This window comes from Cavia porcellus, unplaced genomic scaffold (assembly GCF_034190915.1).
Source record: "Cavia porcellus strain 051 isolate PalLab524CR breed Dunkin Hartley unplaced genomic scaffold, mCavPor4.1 scaffold_19, whole genome shotgun sequence".
Taxonomy (NCBI): Eukaryota; Metazoa; Chordata; class Mammalia; order Rodentia; family Caviidae; genus Cavia; species Cavia porcellus.
Window position 1 is genome coordinate 44414425 of NW_026947502.1, and position 22950 is coordinate 44437374.

Consider the following 22950-nt stretch of genomic DNA (forward strand, 5'->3'; position numbering starts at 1 on the left):
GTTAAAAACAGCAGTGCTTTGCTTTCTCGAAGCAACAATGCTTGAGGCATAAGCATCAGTGTAGAACTGTTTGCAGAGCAGGAAGCAGTATGGGGCAGCCCTGCCCATGATCACTCACAACGTGGTGCCTAAATCCTGTCCAGTGCTGCAGGAGATGGCACATCTATGGGCCGAGGATAGCCCAAAGTCCAAGAAAGACAGGACATTATGCAGGTTTTATGTGTGTTCTGGGAGGTCAGGAAAAACCTCAGGAAGGGATGAAAAAAGGAGCAGATCTGAGAGTACAAAATACATGTGGACAGAGGCCAGGGCACAGCAGACACATTAATGCTGACAATTCTCAGAGCTCCCTAAAGAACAGACACACAACGGAGAGGAGCCCGTGCATTACCAACTTATTGAAAATTTCTAAGTGTCAGGATTTTCCTGGTGAATCTATCACTTTTCTGTACAAATAAAGCCATGCCACTAGAGCACTTTGGTCACCAGAGTTGTGTGCAAAAGTCAAGGAAGAGCACCTGTCCTCCTCAGACTGGGTGTCCAGGTCCATCTGTGCATAGGCATCCATCCTGCGGCTGAGCCGGGCCTTCAGGAAAGAGTGGAACATGTAGGTGTCCAAAACCTGCAGGAGATGGCAAAAGGGCAGCCTCTAGGCCTCAGGGTTCTCTACTGTTCAAGGCCACAGTGATCCCCACAGACTGAGAATCTTACCAGACTGAGCACCTCGGCAAGAGGTCCCTAAAAGCTGAGAGCTTCCACACTTGGTTCTAATATGCCAGGAGCACCCCCCAGTTCTTTACCTGATGATCTGAAGTAAGTAGCAACTCCATGTTTGAAGAATCACAAAATTTTCAAAAGCCCAAACCACCTGGCCATTTCGACAGCCATGCCCCACTAACTCCAGACCGCAAAGTGTTTCCTACAGCCCCACACCACAGCAGTTTGCCTCCACCCACTACACAGGCATTTCTGCTGGGCTCTGGTACTCGAGGCCTTCAGGGTCCTCACTATACAAGGGACTCACTGGGGTCTTTGTTTCTTCTGGACACTTCTTTCTACTGAACATGCCAGGTAGGCAAGTGGCCTACAGAACATGAGACTCTCCAACCTACAAGCTGCCACCAACCCAGGCAAAGAAGGGAGGGAGACGGTGCCCAGGAGGTCCAGACAGGGACAAGCAGGATCCCAACACGCAGAATAGGACAGAAGAGCACTGGGCAGGAAGAGACTATGCAGATGACAACGTGAGCACTGCTTGGCCAGATGATGGACCTGCCCCAGCTGGGCCCTGGATCACCACAAGAGCGAGGAAGGCCACGGGGCAGAGCAGCAGAGCCAGATCCCAGAACCAGGCCCAGACACCATGATTATAAAACAAGACAGGAGCTTTGAGTTCTGGATTTCCAGTTCTCTGACATTCTGACAGTCCCTGCAGAATGAGTCCTATGTGACAGTCATGGGGTTTGCCTGTGACTCCACCTATCTGCACTGTATGTTGGGGGACAGCAGGCTTCACAGCAGCCCCCATGCTACCACACTCAGATGGCTTGGTCTCTGCCACTTCATGAAACCACTCTGCCCTGGTGACCATGGTCACTCTCCAAGCTACGTCAAAACGGTGACCTCTCAGTCTTCATTTGAGATCACTGCTATGTTCTCTCTCCTGCCTTGCTTCCACATCACTTGCCCCAGGTGTTTCTCCTGATTTCTGGCATCTTTTTGCCTCCCTTGCTGGAATCCCTCTGCCCCAACTCTTGGCAGACCCAGGACTGAGACACTGCTTTGCCTATTCTCTTTACTCCTCCTTGACACCTGGCTCCAGGTGACCTCGCCATGCTCATGGTGCTAAACATCACACATGCCAGGGATGCTCAGATGTCTCCCTCCTGATCAGACCCTCCCCAGCCTGCAGAATGAGCACATCACCCATCCAACTGCTCCGAACTTGGGACCAACACTGCCAAAGTAGGTCCCCAGGAGGTGCACGGACACAGCAAACCTGCCCAGAACTAGTCAGAGAAGGTCCAGGAAGTTGAAAATGAAGCAACTTCTCGAGCCAGGAGGCAGGGGTAGTTAATGCTCTCAACAGAGAAAAGGGAGAGGCTGGGCCAGACAGGAGGCCATGCAGAAGCCACCAGGTCACACATCAACAGCAGAGGCACTGACCTATACACTGCCTGAGAAAGGCTGTTTTCAGCCCACCCCAAAGGTGTCAAAATATAGCCCTCAAGGGGCAAGAGATTCTGCAAGTGATATGAGCCAGTGAAGGCACAGATGTCAGGGTCAAGAATATAACTCAGCAGTATAGCACCTACTTGGCAAGCATTAGATCCTGAATTCGAGTACCAGTACTTGCTAAATAAATACATAGAATAAAATAAAATAAAATAAAGCCCATGGTGTCACTTTTCACAACCAACAAAAACTGAAATCCAGCTGGGCTTGCTAGTGCGCGCTGTAAAGTCAGGAACTCAGAGATGACAAGTTCTCAAAGCTCTGTCTCAAAATAAAAAATTAAGGGGCTGGGGATTTAGCTCAGTGGCATAAGCACCTGCTTGGCCAGCATGAGGTCCACAGTTTGATCCTTAGTACTGCCAAAAAAAAAAGTAAATAAAAATTAAATTAAATGGGCTAGGGATGTAGTTCAGTGAAAAGCCCTGGTTCCACCCTGGTCCCACAAAAAATAATGCCTGAAAACACCCAGATGGACAGGAAAACTGTGCTCTGCCCAACACTGGCAATTCTTCACCACTAGCGATAGCAGCAAGCAGCTGTTAGTCTCGAGATCATTCCCAAAGGCCGAGGGATGGAACCAGAGAGCTCAGAGCCAAGATGGTGCTGACAGGGGACTCTGAGAGCCTGGCCTGTTTCCAGGGCCTGGGGAGGGAGAGGGTGATTGGGAAGAACCACACAGGAAGTACTGGAGACAATACAAGTGTCTGATGTCCAGACTGAGGACATGATTACGCAGATAGGCACATTTGTCACAATGCTGCAAATTCAACACTGGTGCATGTTATTATATGCAAATTACTCTCTAGAAGCTGGAGAGAAAGGGAATGAAAAAAAGGAATTCAGGTACAGTAGACACATGTATTAGTTCCTCACAAGGAATGTAAACATTATGCACCTCAAACATGCACAAATTTTAAAAATGAGCTACCAAAGGATCAAAAGGAACCGTGTAAAAACAAACTTCTTGAAAAAGAAACCACAAAATATTAACAGATCTTGCAAAAAGTTTATTTAGGAAAATGTTTAGATACAGAAAAGTAAAACAGGTTGAACACAGGTAACATTGCCTGCCTCCCCACCTCTCACCTGCTTATAGAACTGCTGCTCCCCCGGGGCTCTTGTTTTGAGAAATTCCTCACTGTTGAACACTCTGTGTTCATAATTCAGGTGATTCTTCACCTCCCTGAAAAAGAAAGGGCAGTCTAAATGCCAAATCGCTTCAAACACAAAAAAAAACCACACTGCTTTTAGCAGCAGAAAAACAAGGCCAAGTCTGTTCTTCAGAGAGATTATCCTCCCTCCCAAATGTGAAGGTCAGGGTGGGTTACATAGACAGCAAACTCTTCTCCCTGGCAAGGATGGACCCCGGGAGGCAACGTCACTGGCATCTTCCTGAGGAGCCCCTGGCCTTTCATGCGGTGAAGACTCAATAATCGACCACCGTCTAGGACTGACGCTAAGTTCAAGGGCAACACAGGGAGGAGTCATCTTTTTACCTGCTTACCACACTTGGCCACCAGCCTGCCCTGAGCAAATCTCTTCCTCCCTTATACCCATTTTCCCAGGTAATTATAAACTCCTGGCATCTCAATAGATAATCTCTCAGATCTAAAGAAATCTTCAACCAACAAGATCAATGACCTTAAAGGGCAGTCAGTACATGGCATGTTCTATGTTCTCTGAACATGAAGTTTTTCCACTGTGAGGAAAAAAATTATTTCATTTAGGGGCATATCATTTTATAATCTATAGTCACGCATTCTGCTTTTTAAATCAACTCAACAGTCTTCTAAAGTGTTAAAAAAAAATAAAAGACAACCATCTTCATCATGAGACTTCAAAAATCAAAAGGAAAATAACATACTTAGGACCATGCAAATTACAGTGCTTTGAGCAAAAAGATAACAATCTGTCTGAGATACACCACCCCATTTTTTCCTAATAAGTCATTTGCTTTATGTAAGTAAAGACACCAAAAGAACAAGGCCATTGGTGGGGTGTGGTGACTCATGCCTATAATCCCAGCACTCGGGAGGCTGGAGGCAGGAGATCACTGGGAGTTTAAGGCCAGCCTGGGCTACAAAGTGACTTCAAGGCCAGCCTGAACTGCACAGCGAGAGCCTGTCTCAAAAAGACAAAAAAAAAGAATAAGGCCATTAACATTTCAGTTCTGTAATAATCATGCAGAGGCCTGGCAAATCAGCAGGTTCTGCGCTCAACCTTCCTGAGCAGGAGGCCCTGCAACACAGACCAGGGCTGGTGTCAGCTGCCTCCTTTGCTATGGACTCAGGGAGAAAGCAGAAGGGGGGAAAAGAGAAGAAAGAGCTGGAGTAAAGAAAAGGTCTAAAAATTACCCAAGTTGAAATACATACTTAATATTCCTTAAATGACTGCACATTTAGGCCAGAAATAGCAACTCGGTTTCTGTCCTGTATCTCATGGAGGTGCACACAACTAGTCAACCTAACCAATTCTAGCTGCAATGCTGGAAAAGGAATAGCAAGCAAAAGACTTCAATATAACTGTGGATGAGAAGAAAGAAGAAAACCTTCCAGTGGCAAACCCACAGACCCTCATTTGACCTGGAGGCTCACTTAGGGGCTCCATTGTCTACTGTGAGTCATACAAAAATGGCCTGCCTGTCCCATCTCCCTGGATACAGACCTCCTGGCACAGGGTCAACCCTGGACTGACTCCAAGCCTTCAGTCAGTGTACACCTTCACTGACAAGCTCTCCCAGCAGGTCTGTGACTGTCTCCCTGTCACCTCAAAGCAGCCGTCCATCCACATGGCCACTGTCAGGGGAGAACTAGGAGGATGCTAGCCAGGGTCACAGTGAAAACACCCAGCTCTCACTAAACTGGCTGATGGTGGTAATGACAGGAAAAGGCTTGGCAGGGACAGAGCCTCTCAACCTGCTGGATGGTCTCAGTAGTTCAGCTTTGGGGCCAGCTGCACTGAGTGCCACAGGCTGGCTGGCTGCCCCTCCCAGATGCCATATGTGCCCCTTGAGGTACCTGAAGATGCCCACAAGCAGCTGTAGGGTGATGTGCTGGATGCGGGAGTTGAGTGTCTGCTGCCAGGCTCGTTGGCGGGCACGGCCTTCATTCAGATCTGTGCTGGAGCTCAGGTGGATGAGGTGCAGCTCAGGGTGGAGCTGGAGGCTCTGGACCCTGGGAGGAAGCAGACAGACGAGGATGTAGGATGGAGCATGACTTTATGACAGTTCACTAGTCATGGCCACTGTTGCCCTCAAGTGGACACTTCAGGGTGCTCTGGGCACCTGTCAGCCACTCAGGGGGTGGGTAATCACTGCATCTGTAGATGGAAAAGTATTCTCCCACACATAGCGTGCACAATTTTGAACCATACACAGTTTTAATCTCACTGAGTCATTCCAACTCTGCCTGGCTACTGTGCACCCCCTTCTCGGATGCCTAAGGGTTTCTAAAGAGGCTACATCTTATCCAGCCGCAAAGGCTGCAGGGAAGAACAGTCACAGAACTCCGAAAAGCTTCCTCTTGACATCCCCTGCACAGGCAGAGTTAGGTGCCCGTTCTGTGCCTGTATTTCATGTCCTGGGTATCATCAACCATGGCCCACCTAGGGATGCCCACTATTGGCTCATCTGCAGGGCCTCATATGGAATTAGAGGTTATATCAGCCAACCCCGAATCACCATAATCACAAGGCCTGGCCTTCCTAACACTGCCTGACACCATGCTGTGAGAGGGATTCATGGAACAAATCCAAAGGGTTCTTTTGTTTAGGGTTTTTTGTTGTTGTTGTTTTTTATGGTACTGGGATCAAACCTATGGACACTGAACCACTGAGCTCCATCCCCAGCCCTTAAAAAACATTTTTTTTTATGTTGAGGTAAGGTCTTAATCAGTGTCCAGGTCAGCTTTAAACCTACAAAGGTCCTACATCAGCCGCCTAAGTATATAGGATTACAGGCATGAACTCTGTACATACCCAGTATATGGTCTAAAATAAACAAAATAAAGACAAGCAATACATATTTATTCCACAATATTCCTTAAGGACCAACTATGTACTGGATGCTGACTGTGGCAAAGCCCCTTCTTGTACTGAGCTTACATTCAAGGGGGAAAAAACAGAAAAATAGATAAATTAAGCACAAAACAAGAAAAAATGAGGTGGTCAGGCAGAGAATTCAAATAGCGCCATGGGGTGCACATGGGAAAACACTGGGCAGAGATGAGTTCCCGCAGGAGATGACCTTGAATCTGAAACATGAAAGATAAAGACAAAAGTAGTAGGAGCAGATGGGGATAGTAGAGAAAGGGCTCACAGTCACCAAAAGTCCTACTGTGGGCACAGCAGGCTTGCCAGGCTACCATGGCTCCAAGCCAGGCTAAAGCTGCAAGGTGGGGGCCAAGTGGTCAGCGGGAAGCTTCAGAGCCACTACTGATGTGTCAGGAAGCTGCTGCCAAGGACATCTGCAGTCCTGGCTGGCCCAACTGATCAGACAACTGCCATGCCATTGTTTGTCAGCACCAAACCGTGACCCAACAGATCACAGGATGCACAGCACAATAGGGAAAGACATGTGACCAACCCTCCTGCATCAAGTTTGCTGGAATCTTTATTCTCCCTCATACAGGTTCTATCTGGGGGAGAAGGCTGCCCTCTCCCGCACCCTCAGAATGCAGTCTGTCCCACCCACCTACACACTAACCCAGGAGAGTTCTGTGCTCGGCCCCTGCCCCACCCTCCAAAGAGGTCAGACAAATGTACACTTGTAGCGAAAGTAATGAAGACAGAAGGGTAGAGAGAACAACGGGAGACAAGGGCTTCCCTGGGAAGCTGGGAAAGAAAGGCTACTTCCCCATCTCTCCTGGCCAAATGCCCAGGTGCAGATGCACACCACACCCCAGAACCCTGTGGGGAGACTGCACAGCAACCTGGCTTGGGTCAGACAGATGCATCAGGGACACAGGTTATTTCATGTTTATAAACAAAGTTCCCATGATGAGCCTATATGAGACACCACACGTCATGTACCCTGTTTCTAGCCCGTGCACCCTGTGCATTTGTATTCTGGAATCTTAGCAATAGAGAGAGTGGAACATACACGTGAGAAGTTGGCAGAGGTCAGTTCTAGATTGACTCTGACAGTCAAGGGAAGCAGGTCCTGATTATCTGAAAGCAAACAGGGCAAGGACACAAGCTTTGTCTTCCAAGTTCATGAAGGTTCAAATTCCAATGGCGCACCCTGCACAAACTGCCCACAGCTACAGGGAGAAGAGAGCCCTGTGACCTTGCACCCCCACTGCAAGGGAGGCCACACTCCCTCCCTCTTTCCCTCCTCTTCCCCTACACTTTTAATGTAACTGTTTCTTGGGGGTCTTTGGGAGCTTTTAAGTTTACTTAGAGAAGGAACAATAATAAGGGTGGTTATGTACAGAGTATCTCTTATCCAAAATGTTTGCAGCTGGGCATGTAACTCAGTAGTACAGTGCTTGCCTAGGATGCATGAAGCCCTGGATTTGATCTCCAACACTAGAAACAAACAAACAAAAACATAGATCAGAACCATAAGCCTTTGAGATTTCAGACTTTGGGGTATTTGTACATACATAATAAGGTATCTTAGGGATGGAGCCCAAGCCCAAACATGAAATTCACTTATGTTTCATATATTCCTTGTAAACACATGCTGAAGGCTATTCTGTACAGTATTTCAAAGAAACTTTCAATTTTGATGCATCACATGAGGTTAGGGGCAGAACTTCCCACTTGTATCATCACGTCAGCGCTCACATGTTTTGGATTTTGAGCATCTCAGATATTGAATCCTGTACTTTGCTAAAACCATCTGGGTAGAAGGAATAAATTACACACGGGGAGTCAGCTACCAGAAAACCCATAGAGGGAAGCCAGGACAAGCTGCCCTCCTCCTTCCTGACCTCCCCGCTTTCAGCTCTAGGGCTTCTGATTCCCCAACAAAAGACAAGGTGGGATGACTATCCTACAGAGAGGTGTCCCCCAGGATCAGCAAACACCAGTATGGCTGAGCTGTCTGCCAAAAGCCCAAAAGGAACTGAGTGTCATTTCTAGACTCACATGCAAGGTCTGACAGCAATTGGACCCCCAGGCCAAGAGGACAGATAAACAGGAACTCTCTTGCTACCCCTTTCCAGAAACTCACAGAAGAAGGTGCTGCACAAGCAACCCCGAGACAGGCGAGTGCTGCTGCACCCAGTGATCCTGCCTGCCCCAAGCTGACGTCCCTGGGCTACAGCCAGACATACACCACAGTCTGCCATGACCAAAGATTAATCTCCTTCCTCTGCACAGGAGGAAAGTCCTGCACAGTTTCTGTGCCATAACAGAACACAGGGCTCCAAACCTAAAATATATTATGGTCCTTTTTGGAAGAAGTTTGCTGGTATCTATTTAGGCCAATGATGCTCAGTAAAAGAGATAAAAGAAAGTGTAAATAGCTGCAAAACTAGGTTTGAAACAATAAGAACACAAATAGATTGCCAGGGGAGATTAGAGGATGTGGCACTCACAAGGTCCCCTGGACTAAGTATCCCAATGTAGAGCTACTACCGTTCTGTCACTACAGTGTAGTCCGCCTGATTCCAACAGTTAATGGGGATTTAACACATATCTAATGAATGAACAAGACAACAGTACAGGACCCTGAAGCATGGGGCCAAGGATCAGGAGAACAGGGGAAGTGACTGTCCCAGTCTGCTGGGCCATGCTTAGTTTTTAGACAGAACTGGAATACTGACAAATCCCTTTTCTTTAAAAATATTTGCAAATAATTTCTAAACTCTAAAGATATAAAACACCTAACAATGATATAAAATTAGAAAAAGACAAAGCAGCAAACAGAATTTAAACAAAGATGTTCTCAAACACATAATATGTCCTGTTACCTCTGAATAAACAGCTCTGCCACCAGGAAAGGGATATCGGGAATGTCCATGTTATTGTCTGAGGACTTAGAGCAGGTGATGCTACCATGATCAATATCTATGAGAATTAAACCATCAGCTTCCTGCAAAATAAAGAGTGGTGTAAGAATCTTTGAAGTTGTATACACCGTTAAAAACACACAAATGTCTTCTGCATGCCCTACGATAGTGTCATGGTTTAAATTATTCTAATATATGATCCCCAGCAGTGTCAAAAATTAATATGCACATATCTTTATATTATCTCTACAAAAATGTAGAATATACCATGAGTTATATCAATAAGATAAATCTGATTAAATATGTCCTCCTCTTATTTTTCACTACTATAGTAAAATACACTAACGTACTATTTATTATCTTCATCAGTTTTGGGTTTTGGTGTTTGGTTTTGTTTTTTTTTTTTATACTGAGAATCGAACTCAGGACCTTGCGCTTGCCAGACAGGCACTGCACCGCTGAACTATGTCCCCAGTCTCTTTGTCAGATTTAAGTGTACAGTTCAATACTATAAAATTAGATTCACATAACTGTACAACCTGCACTTCAATCCAGCTCCAAAACATTCTCTTGCTCCTAAACTTAAACGCTACACCCACGAACATTAACTTCCCATTCCCTTGTCCCTTGGTCCCCCACCCCCCATGCCACTTTCTCTGTCCTCTAGTTTGACTCATTAAGGACCCCCACATAAGTGGAATCACATAGTGTTTATCTCATTGCTCAACAGGGGTCTCTTGAGGTTCATCTGTACTGTAGCATGGGTCCGAGTTCCCCTCCTATTCAAGTTGAATACTCTGCTGTCTGAATGAACCATATGCTTTTCTCTTTAAGTCAAGATTCCAACACATAGTGTTAAGTTTTCATTGACCGTGGTACAAACACTGCATTGTACTACTTCACGGGGTCCTGGGGGGATATTCCAGACCTCCATGGAGTACACCACCAACACCCAGTGCCTAGCCAGCTCTGCCCCTAAGGTCCTGGTCTAAGCGACCACACACATATGAAATTTCTTAAATATGCACATGGCTTATTTGTATAATCTTATCTATGCCAAAATATACACAGAATGGGTACTTCACTAGAGTTCTGGGACGGCAGACTGCAGAATGTGACACCGAATCTCTCTGAAGGCACCACTCCCACCTTTCATCCCGAGCCCTGCCTCATTCCAGGTGACAAATAAATACTATGTGCAAACACCGCTATCCTCTTGGCCCGGAGCCCCACCAGGCAAACAGTCTTCAGTCAGCAGGCACACAGGGCCCTCTGAAAGAGTCAGTGCCAGATCTTGGTGCAGGTCACCCCAGCTCCCTCTGCAGGTCCCACTGCAGGTCCCACCAGTCAGCAACACAAACATGCAAACAAACCCAAAATGCTTTCAGTTAGGAATAACGTCAGCTCTTGGAATCTCCCAGCCCAGAAAATTCATGAAGCAAGTTTCCTGCATGAGTGCTGACTGGAATTGTTAAGTAAACATGCCAAGAAATTTTCTCTCCTGAAGAACCTGGAACAAGATGGTTTTTTCCCCGATGACTAAAAAAGGAAAACAACTTTAAACTTTGGAGCATGGTCTATTTTTTCTTGTCCATGAGGCACACTGGGTGATGCTTTTCTGTTCTTTCACAGAGCCCTGACTGGCCTTTTCTCAAAGTGTGTTTTTCCCCCAGTGAATCACCAGTTGTAGGATGCAGAAAGAAGGGCTACCCTCATGGGAGGGAAGAGATCCAACCAGTGCCTCCCACCATCCTGGACACTTAAGCAAATGCCTGGAGATTTGCTTTAATACTTCCCACTGACCTGAACCACCACTGACACATGTATGACAGTCCCATTAGGCAGCTTGTACCACCTGATGGGATTGTCCCATGCCGCCTGATGGGTCAGTCGTGCACACACCACCAGTATCTCACAGTCGGCCAGCAGTAAGTCATACAATTACAGCCCCATCATGAACTTATCAAACCCCTAGGGAGTGAGGATGTGAGGGACACAGGGTTAGCAATAGGCCAGCATCGGGCTGCAGAAGATGGCAAGGCACACTGGCATCCACTGTATTCTTCTCCCAGTTTTTGTGGACACTTAAAATCTTCCGAATAAAAGGTTAAATACCTAGACTACCAACACAACTGGAAAAAACAATCCTAAAATTCACACAAAACCAGAAGTGACACAGAACAGCAAAAGCAGTCCTGGGTAACAAGAGCAAAGCAGGAGGCACAGGCCCAGACTTGAAGTTATATTACAAAGCTACCGTAATAAAAACAGCATAGTGCCAGCACAAAAGCAGATACGAGGATCAAGGAAACAGAAAAAGGGGATCAGAGACAACCCTAAAAACATTCAACTATTTGATGTTTGACAAAGGGGCCAAAACCCATATACTAGAGGAGACACGGCTTCCTTAATAAAGGGTACTGGGGAAGCTGGCTATTCACATGTAGAAGATTGAGTCTAGATTCATATTTTCACCATGTAATAAACTATATTAAAATGGAATGTAATAAAAGTGATATCAAAAAGATAAATGTTAAAACAGAAACACTTAACCTGTTGGAAGATGAAATAGGTAGAACTCTTGAAGTCACAGGCATAGGCAAGCACTTTCTGAATGAAACCCTTGTTCTACAGGAAATAGTACCAAAATAAAGAAATGTGGTCAAAAAGCTTCTGCACAGCAAAATAATCAATCAACAGAGTGAAGAGACAACCTACAGAACAGGAAAAACTTTTGCCAGCCGTTCCTCAGACAAAGGGATAACATCTAGAAGGCGGCAAACCTACAGCACAAGTGCACCAGTGGGCCGTCGGTATCACTGAAACGCTACAAGGTGCACCACCACCGATCTAGAACATACACAGAAAGAAGTCAGAACCCCCCAAAACAAAAGGCCCAATCAAAAAATCAGCAAGTGAAATGAGCTTACACAAGAAGTATAAATGACCAGTGAGTATATGAGGAGATGTCCAATATTGTTGGCCATTAGAGAAATGCAGATCAAAGCAATACTGAGTTTCCTTCTTACCCAGAAAGAATGGCCATCATCAAGAAATCAAATAGCAACAGGTGCTGGTGAGGCAGTGGGGAAAAGGAACCCTTCTACATTGTTGGTAGGTTTGTAAACTAGTATAACCACTATGGAAATCAGAATGGAGATTCCTCAAAAACTAGAAGTAGACTGGTGCTTTAGCTCAGCAGCATAAGGGCCTGCCTGGCAAGTGTGAGGTTGTGAGTTCAATCCTCCATAACAAGAGAGAAAAAAAAATTATAAGTAGAAATCCCATTTGATCCAGCTATTCCCTTTCTAGGTATCTGCTGAAAGAGTTAAAGACATCATATTATGGTGATACATGCATACCCATGTTTATAGCAGCAAAATTCATAAATAGCTAAATCTTGAAAGCATCCTGTACATCCATCAACAGATGAATGGAAAAAGAAAATGTAGTATTTATACACAATGGAGTACTACTCTGTCATAAAAAGATAAACTTGAGTCATTTGTAGGAAAATGGATGATCTTGGGACCATAATGTTAAGTGAAATAAATCAAATACCCAAGTTTAAATATTTCATGTTTTTTCTCATATTAGAAACCCAAATTATAAATAAAGAGCAAAATAAAAGATATGAAGCAATGAGACATATCTCTTTCAAATGGGAAGGGAATCAAGAGATAGAAGGATGTGAAGGGAGAGAAGGGAAAGGGGATGAAAAAGGAATCGGGAGGGCTATGTACATGTACCAACTCCGAACAAGGAACGTAAACATTAGGCAGTGCAAACATGTACTGATAAAAATTTTTAAGAAATAAAACTAGAAAAAGAAAAACATGAAACATAAACCTACCCTGTCAGAGCTGCCAGTAAGCACATGAAAAGCTGCTTGACATCCTTATCACTGGGAAATAAATGCACAGGCAAAGACAGTCAGTCTCCAGCTCCCACCCGCCAGGAGAGCTGAAACTAAAAAGACAGATGACAGGTCCTGCTGTCAAGGACGCAGAAGCACTGGAACTCCCCACCCGCTGGTGGGGGTGTGGAATGAGGGTGCTGCATTGTCCAACAGTCTGGCAGCTCTCAAATGGTTAGACACAGAGTAACCACAGGACCTCGCAGTTCCACTCATTTCATTTCCTCTGCCCCAAAGAAGTGGAAAACTAAGTCCACACATGAACTTGCAGCATCATTTGTAAAAGCCAAAAGGAGAAAACAACCCAAACAGCAATTGGCTGTCACCAAGTTGATGGCTGTTTGTCACTGTACCACAGTATGGCAGAACACCCAGGGGAATCTTGTTTGGCAATACATTTGGGATAGATTTTATAAGACAGATAAACCTCAAGAAATGCAGTGCTAAGTGAAAGAAGCCAGATTCCTAGTAAATTCAGTTCACTTACAGGAAAGGTACAGAAGAGGCAACATAATCAGATAAATTTTGTAGCATATAAATTTTGCAGCATATAAATTGTATCACATTAAAGCTGTTTGGGGGGCTGGGGATTTAGCTCAGCGGCATAAGTGCCTGCCTTGCAAGCAGGCAGTCGTGAGTTCGATCCCCAGTACCGATAAAAAGGAAAACGACAAAAAAAAAAAAAAAAAAAAAAAAGCTGTTTGGGTTGTTTGGGGCTTTTGTTTTTACAGTACTTGAGATTGAAATATGATGTACACTAAGCTAGGACTCTACCTCTGAGCTACCCCCTCCCAGCTCTTTTTAGAATTTTTTTTTGAAACAAGGTCTCCCTAAATTGACCAGGCTGACCTCGAACTTGCAATCCTCCTGGCTTAGGCTGCTGAGTACCAAAGACTACAGGTATGAGCCACCATACCTGGCCAAATGAACTATTCATTAAAATCAAATCCAGGCTGCATGCTGCATGTTAGTATTGTCCCAATAGTGATCTATCCAGGACAGATCGCCATTTGCATGTGTGCTATCTCCAATCAGTATAGCAGTAATGGCTGCTACCACTTTTTAAGCACTTAACGTCTGACAGGTACTATTTGGTTGCTCACTTGATTCTCACCCAAAGAATGAGGCTGGCAGATTTGCTACCCTTTTACAACCAGAAAAAGGAGTGCAGGGCTTTGCTCTGGGTGGGGCATATGACAGAAAACAGCCACTAAATTCAGCAAGGTCATGAGCCCTTCTAACACATTCGGAACAGGCTGTGTGGACTGCATTTTTCTAGGAATAAAGTCTGTAACAAAACTGAATTAAAAGAAAAAAACTAGAAAATATGCACCTACTAAACCCCAGGCAGGTGCCTAGCACCATATGGAACATAGACTCTTCCTCAGCTCCACGCCTGCTCAAATAGGTCCTTATCACATTTCACTCACAAGGATCAAGCTGGGTAAGATCAAGTAATTGATAAGGTTATAAACAAGCAAGCAGCAGAGGCTGACTTGAACTCAGGTTCCAGGGACTCTGACATCTGCGCTCTCCTCACTGAGTCTCCTAGGGTTTCTTGAGCTCTCAGAATCTGAGTGACCCACAGGCTCCAGGACCTAAACACAGTAGCCTTGAACACACCCCAAGGTCACCTAAGGCTGGCCAGCTAGCATACGACGTGTGCTCAGCACAGTGCCTGGTACACAACAAATGCTTACGAACAGAAGCAGTGTTTCCTCAACACGGTACACTCTACCCTCGCGCACAGCACTGTCTTTTCTCCTGTTTTTGTTTTTGTTTTGGATACTGGGGATGAAACCAGGACCCTGTGCTCAGCAGGCACAGTGCACTTTCAAAAGCCACTTCCCATCATCCTCACAACAGACCCAGAATTTAATCCTTCCCTGCATGCACTCTACACCTAACCTTGCTGACTTCTTCAAAGTGGTCCAGGTGGCAACCCATGAGAAAAGACGTAGGAGCCATGATGAAATCCAGCATCTGGCCCGACAGAATGGGCACAAAGGTGTGTTGCCACTGCAGGGGGTGGAGGTAGACCATGAAGCACTCGGCCACGAGTGTCAGCAGGGCCCAGTCCGAGGAGAAGAACACAATCCGCTGCTCCGTGAGAAGGCAGGATAGGATCTAGGAAGAACAACAGTATAGTTGAGATGCTGCCAATTCGATATGGTAAACTTCAGACATCTAGTGAACCAGGGTACAGACCTTACCCTGGGCTCCCAGCCCCATTTACCAAAATCAAAGCCACCTGAGACCCCATAAACAGTTCTATTTGCAAATACTGTGCCCTGTAGTAAATGTTGGCACATACATATATATATATATATATATGGAGAGAGACAGAGACAGAGAGAAGGAGAACTGATTCTGTGCTGTTTCTGGTCTCTGATAAGCAACACTGTTGGGCGCCCCACGAAGCCACCCAGCACAAGCCATACCTGCAGCACCTTCTCAGGCTGGAAACACAGCAAGGGCAGGTGAAGGTCCAGGTCGATGACAGGGCTCTCAGGGTCTGCTCGGGAGGGAAACACGACCTGCAGTGGCTTCATGTTAAACATCTGTGATGACCGAGAGCCAAAGTTAGCTCAGAGAACTGCTCCCAGTGGAGGCTGACAGATGCCCAAATTCACCACTTTGGCACAGGAAGTGTCTGAGTCAGAGACCACTTTGGAAGACTCAAGCTACCAGGTGAGAGGTCACAGAATTATACAACAGTCTAGAGATGCTCATAACTGCCAGAAGTTCACACACAAACTGAGTACACAGTGGCTTTATTTTGGTAAGTTAAATCAGCAAACTGTTCACTGAAAGACAAAGACAGATATTTGTCCCAACTGGCACAAATTCTACAGCAAGCATGTTCAAAGTATTCTTCAGTATTAAGTTTTATTCCTAATTATTATGTGGTAAATGTTCTAAGGATTTTCCACTTAACAGTCAAAGTTTCTTAGACTTCTAGTTCAAAAATTATATGAAACACTTTTCCTTTTTCTAAATGATATGATTTTGAAAAGTTTTAGTGTAAATTCCCAGTATGCCCATGTTGTGCTAAAGGACCTAGTTGGGGACGGAAGAAATCAAAGAGGAAGATGCAGTTTCTTGCACAGAGGGGCTTCCCAGCTTGCTGGGAGATGAAGCTGTGGACAGCAAGTTTCCAGCACCATGGGTGTAACACAGGGGTGGCCGGGAGCTCAGTCACCTTCTCTGCCCCAGGTTCTACTAAACAAGCAGAACAGAAGGACAGAGTCATAAGCAAAGATCCAGAAGACAGAAAGGAAACGGACAGATGCTTTACCGAGGCAAAGCAGGAGAGGAGGAGAAAGTTAGGAGTAACAGGGCCACTGCGTTAAGGAAAAAGGTCACAAGATGAAGTACTTGCTATTCATACTTCGCTACAGCCACCTATATCACTGTTGTCAGTGTATTTTCATGGAGGAAAACCAGAAACAAGAGCGTAATTTCTTGGTACTGAGGACACAGTGATGCTTCTCATCAGTCCTGTTACCAATCTGCCTCCAGCAAGACACATTAAACAGAAGGCAGCTTGAGCTAATGTGCCTCAGTGGCAGAACACTTGCCTAGCAAGCCTAAGGCCCTGGGCTCAATCCCCAGCACTTCCAAAGTAAGAAAATAAAGTAAGATAGTCATTTATGTGACCAATACAGGACTTTTTCATATAAAGCAAAATGGAGTTAAATGTTTCAGGTTGTGGTGTAGTATTAATAATTACACAGTTTATATGAAAATTCTCAACATTTCAAAAAAGGAATGTGTCAGCCAATCAGCCAATTAAACATAAAAGCAGAGGCCAATCATTCTACCTCTTGCTGCTTCTTGCCCCCTGGGATTTCCTGTTGCATGCAGGGAGCGCACAGCCTGCACCCGCACTCCCCGAGGGCCCTGTTACCTTACTCTCTTTGCAAACAAAGAAACTGAGAAGACGCAGATTCTAGGTCCCTCTGATTTGAGTCCCAAAACAAGAGCAGGTTCACATTCAAAAAACAGCCTTGAGAAGCAGGCAGCACTGCAGGCAGAGGAAGCCCTGGCGCACTGGTGTCCCTACTACCTGCTTCTCTCAAGCTGGGGGTCCAGGTAGTATCAGGGACAATGGTGCCAAACAGGGATGAGTGGAAAAGGGGACAAGGGGACAAGGCTCAGCCTCTACTTCTTCCCCATCCCCATGCTGTGGGACTCCCTGCATCTTCTACTTAGAAAACACAGAGCTGAGCCAGCCCAGAAGTAACGGGAACCGGCTGAATATCCTACATAGGCACAGCACTCCAAACATAACCACCATCAGCACCTGCAGGAGACGCTGGCTGGCAGCGGCTCGAGAACATGCTGCTGGGTCAGCTCCTGTGCAGATGAAAACTCCTGCCTAAACCAACCCTTGGATTTCTTTAAAACAACAAACATGCTGCATATAGTGGTGCACAACTATAATCCCAGCTACTCAGGAAGCTAAGGCAGGAGGGTCACGAGTTCAAGGCTAGCCTGGGAAACTTAGCAAGATTCTGCCTCAAAACAAAAACTTAAAAAGGGTTAGGGATGTGGTAAAGCATTTATCCAGCATGCATGAGGCCCCAGTACATTAAAAATCAAAAGGTAGGACCAGGGATTTAGCTCAGCAGCATAAGCATCTGCCTGGCAAGCATAAGGTCATGAGTTTGATCCCTGGCACCAAAAAAAAAGGTACCATCATGTGACATTCCCTCAAATGAATGAGCAATGAGACTGGTTAAAGGAAGTCACAGTGCCTGAGTGAGACCATCAGGGCACAGGTGTGAGGTCCACGGTCAGACCTGCAGGCAGGCAGGCAGCACTGCTTCGGCCTCTTCCACACTGCTGCTCAGTGTCCGGTGGAGCAGATAGACATTAAATACAAACATACATATGGAGCCTCACTTCAGATAGTGCTGTGCCCTGCAGGAAGGGAGGGGGACCACGAGAGGGACAGGGAGATGACCCAGAGGCTGCTGTGAGGAGCTAACAGCTGTGCACTAGTTGGAAGAGGAGCAGGTGCCAGTCACTGGACATGGAGGAATTACTTCCAGAACTGCACACGCAAGAGTCCTGTGGCAGCACCTCCAGGGGACTGATGGGAACCCACTGAGGCTGAAGCCCAGGAAACAAGGGTAAGAAGTACAGAGTAAGGCTAGGTGCATGGTGCAGGGCTGAGCTGAGAAGTGTAGTGAGGAACCACTGTGGAGTTTAAGTAGAAACATGGAGCCCAACTTACAGGGTCTAGTGGTCTCTGTAGCCACTAAGCAGAGGATGAAGAAAAGGGCTGAGGAAGAGCAGAAGTGGGCTCCCAAGTCACACAAGTGGGAGAAGCAGGTGGTCAAGAATACGGAGATGGCAGGAGCATGATTAAAGTAAAGGGGACAGGTAGGTTGGTGGGCAGGGCCTAGGGAATGAGCAACACCCCCTCCATGAGCCTGTTCACAGGACAGTGGACGTGGGGACCAGACACCAGCAGACTCGGGCATTGAGACACAGAACACTGCTGTGAACACCTGAAAGGTGCCCTGCTCTAACCAGTGCATGCTCAGGAGCAACTCGAGGCTGCAGGGTGAGCGCCCATTGCACGGATGACTTCACCTCAATCACTGTCAGCAAGAACACACCAGTGGCAGGCTGACCCTCCAAAGTGCTCCAGTCCACACATTTTTGAGCACCAGCATGATGTCACAGTGGAAAATTTCTTACATGACCTCATACCATGAGTCAGTCAAAAAACAAAGAAATCTGGGTGTGGCAGTATAGGCTTGTAATTCAATACTCTAGGAGGCTGAGGCAGCAGGATCCCAAATTCAAACCCAGCCTTGGCAACTTAGTGACTTAGTGAAAACCTGCTTCAAAAAGTAGGGAGCAGGAAGGTGCTGGGGATGCAGCTCAATGAGAATGCCCTGGGTTCAATTCCCCTTATCACAAACAAGCAAGTGCACTAAATATATTTTATAAAATGACTTTCAGACAATGTGTACCAGGTGTAGACAAAACATAAACAAATTCTGTTAGATTTAGATCTCACTCCCAAGGTATCCTGTACATGCAAAGATTCCAAAATCTGGGGGGGAAAGTCCAAAATGTGAAACAATCTCCTTATCTAAAAACTTTAGAAAAGAAGTCTTCCATTAGTACCCACAAAATAAACGTCCCTGGAAGTAGACTGGAGATAGGAAGCAGACCTGCTCTCTGTCTAGACTGGAACGCACCTGCAGGATTCTCCAGCTAGCAGATTGCTGGGTTTGAGGAATATTACAAATGCACATTCTCAATTCAGGATTACAAGTCTCCTGATAAGCAAACTTTGTTTTTCCATAGTCAGTAATAAAAAAAAAAAATGTAGAGGTCCAAGATTTACATGTATAACCTCCCAAAAGTGAGTAATAAAAGTAAAGCTCATTAAACACTCCCAGATACTTAACAACTGTGCTTTAAAAAGAAAGTATCAAGCCAGGTGTGGTGGCCCAAACCTGTAATCCCAGAACCGGAGGCTGAGGCAGGAGGACTGTTGCAAGTTCGAGATCAGCCTGGGCTACAAAGTGAGCTCAAGGCCAGCCTGAAATGCATAGTGAGACCTGTGTCAAAAATACACACACACACACACACACACACACAGAGAGAGAGAGAGAGAGAGAGAGAGAGAGAGAGAGAGAGAGAGAGAGAGAGAGAGAGAAGTGTTCTAGTGTCCTGTACAGGGCCAAGGAGTTTAGGAGATGCTGAGTCATGGGGACAGGTTTCTTCACCCAGCTCAGCAGTCTGACACATTACTCAACCCAGGGGGAATTTGGGCCTCACTTCTCTAACCACTTCACCCTGAAACCCACGTCAATTAGATAGTAACCTTTCTCAAAACAGAACCCAGACTGGGAAGTATTTGTCTATTTAATTAAATATAGTGGCATTTCTAAGAATAACAAAATAGGCAAAACCAAACACTTTTTATTAATTCCTGTGTATAAGAGAAAATATTAACAAGTTAAATACAATACCCAATTTTCAAGATAAATGAACAGAAGGAGAATTTCAAATTTAAATAAATTAAGAGGATTCATCTGGACTGAAAGATTGGGTCTCTGCAGGGGACCGGGTTTAGAACCCTGGCAGATGCTCAGGTCCTTTATACAGAAAATACCTTAGTATTTTCTGCACAGCAAGAAACAAACTAAACACCAAAGCATCCCATTACACGCTGCTAGCTCAGTTCTTCAGGAGCCACTCAGCACAACTCAATCCTAAATATTTAACTTTTCATCTTTATAAAGGGCCTTGAAGAACACAATTTCCACGCAGCTAGAATTTAATCTTCAGCATGTTACTTTTACTACTTGCAAAGAAAATCCTGTAATATAATTCCAGATTTAATTTACCAAATGGAGTGGTCCAGGAGGGGGGCTAGGTATTAATGATAGTCTCGCAGCAAAATCTTTTATATGATTGTCAACTTCAAAGTCTTTACAGAGCTTCAGATGAGTCAATAAACTGAAACAAAGAAAAAAAAGTCAAGTCACAAAACAACAGTGAGAATCCAGTTGTCATCCTTAGTCTTGCTAATCAAGACAACTTCTCCTGAAGGATCTGTAGGTTCAATTTCAGCACCTTCCCGGGTTATCAGACAGTGGATCCTCCGGGTGGGGCTCCCTGGAAGGGGCCTCAACAGGTGAGTGTTTTCTGAGGGGGAGGGGGATTGAGTATGGTCCTGTTCCACTTTCCATTCCAGAGCTGGTTATTTGTGTGTGTCCATTTGTGAAAAATTCCTGGAATGTGAGTGCCGGTTTGTGTTGTTACACTGATGTCAATAAGGAAGAAAAATCCAAAGCCACCTTGAAGGGAAGAACTTGAGAAACTTTGATTCCAAATGGACGCTGACGTTTAAGTATATGACTTAAAGACACTACGTGCAAGTGGGTGCTTAGGGCAGAAGGACTGGGAACTGACTGTAAGGGTGCGAGGGAATCTGGCAACTGAAACATCCCTTATCACAGTCGTGGTGGTTACACAGGTATGTGTATGTGTCGGAGTATGTCCACCCATACAACTCCATGGGTAGGCATTATTGTATCGTGTCTATTACACTACGATCAAGTTGCCTCCTAGAAATTTGTGTGTAAAAGCATAATGGTCTCTTTCTCTCTGCAGGGGACCGGGTTTAGAATCCTGGCAGATGCTCAGGTCCTTTATACAAAATGGGATGATTTTTGCATAAAATCCACACAAACCTTTCTATATACTCTACATCATCTCTAGATTACTTACTTACAATAACTGATACCGTGAAAATATTTGTTATATTGAATTATTCTAGGAAAATTACAGGGAAAAAATTTGCACAAGTTCAGTTCAGGCTCAATTGGATACGTGATGTGGACCCCAGGGATGTGGAACTGCAGACCTGGAGAGCAGCATACAAATTAAAAGAAACACAAAACAGACACGCTTTCCGAGAAGCCCAAGAATGAACACTAATGCCTGTCTGCCTAAATTCACTCACTACTCATTTGCTATGTTCACTCATTTGACCAATTATTTTTTAAAGTGCAATAGGTCAGCCCTTGAGTCTGATGGGGAAGAAAAAGAAGCTCAACACAGAGCAACACGAAGGCCTGGAAGACACCACTGAGTGTGTGTCCAGGGGTGGCCACAGTGCTAGGAGCACACCCCACAATCACAGCTGACCTCCCAGGAAAAGCTGCCCCCTGCCCATCCCCACCACCATGCAAGACTACTGTATCACAGCAATTCAAAGCACTGTTACTTTAAGGAACAAATAGTACTTACTTATGCAGCCACTGTCAGGATTTGGAGATATTTTGATAAACTTCCATATTTCCACTTATTATAAAAACGTAACAGCACCAAAGTAAAATTTAAAAAGAAAATTGCCCATAATCTATTCTCCCAAAGACAACAAAAGACATTCTCGGGGCTGGAGATTTAGCTCAGCGGCATAAGCGCCTGCCTTGCAAGCAGGCAGTCGTGAGTTTGATCCCTGGTACCGATAAAAACGAAAAAGACAAAAAAAAAAAAAAAAGACATTCTCTCCAAAATTGTGACCTTGTGCATAGTACCGCTGCAATTGATGAACAGATGGTTTAAAAATATAATACCTATTGACACGCGGCATCTTGTCTTTCTGTCTGTTATGGTTTGTGCCTAGATGTCCTCTCTCATGCAGACATGGTGGCAGGCTTTTTGGGATGTAGCTGAATCTAGAATTTGTGACTGATTCATAGTGCAATGCTGGGATTAAAAGTGTTGGGATTAAGGCTGGGTGATTGCTAGACTACTCCACTGATTGGATTGGCAGTGCCCTAGTCCAATCTGGATAAAAAGGACAGAAAGAGACCATTTCCCCCTTTTTTTCTTGTTGCTTTTACTGTCTTCCACTACCATGAGCAGCTGCCCCTCTGCCATGTGCTACCTGCCTTGGAGCCAGTCAATTACATCTATAAACCATGAGCTAAAACAAACCTTTCCTCCTTTAACATTGGGTGTCAGATGTTTTGTCTCAGCAATGCACAAAGTAAGTAAAACATCAGCTATATTTTAAGAACCAAAACATGAAAGTACTGGAATTTGAATTACAAATGCTAATTTGAAATAGAAGTTTCAAATTCATCAAATCATTGCTTGGCATACTCTATGACAAGGTGTAAGGTCTACAGCAAGTGTCCTTAACAGGGAACCATCTACAAGCCCCTCATCATGTATGGACTGCTCTTCACTGTCATGACTAAGGGACTATGGAACTGTCTCAGTCTTTTTTTTTTTTTTATCTTTTTATCGGTACCGGGGATCGAACTCACGACCGCCTGCTTGCAAGGCATGTTCTTA

At 45.2% G+C, this 22950-nt stretch overlaps 1 protein-coding gene across 3 annotated transcripts in view; it reads right to left on the reverse strand.

Annotated features, from left to right (window-relative positions):
• Dennd3 (DENN domain containing 3) overlaps positions 1-22950 on the reverse strand; it is a 66216-nt gene that overhangs the window by 32022 nt on the left and 11244 nt on the right. For all 3 annotated transcript variants that reach the window (XM_013156128.3, XM_013156127.3, XM_063230983.1), the window contains exons 5-11: positions 20487-20598; positions 15549-15668; positions 15016-15234; positions 9153-9274; positions 5253-5408; positions 3322-3418; positions 519-622 (exon numbers count right to left, since the gene is read on the reverse strand). In XM_013156128.3, the coding sequence (XP_013011582.1) occupies positions 519-622; positions 3322-3418; positions 5253-5408; positions 9153-9274; positions 15016-15234; positions 15549-15668; positions 20487-20598 (930 nt within the window). The remainder of the gene's footprint in view (positions 1-518; positions 623-3321; positions 3419-5252; positions 5409-9152; positions 9275-15015; positions 15235-15548; positions 15669-20486; positions 20599-22950) is intronic.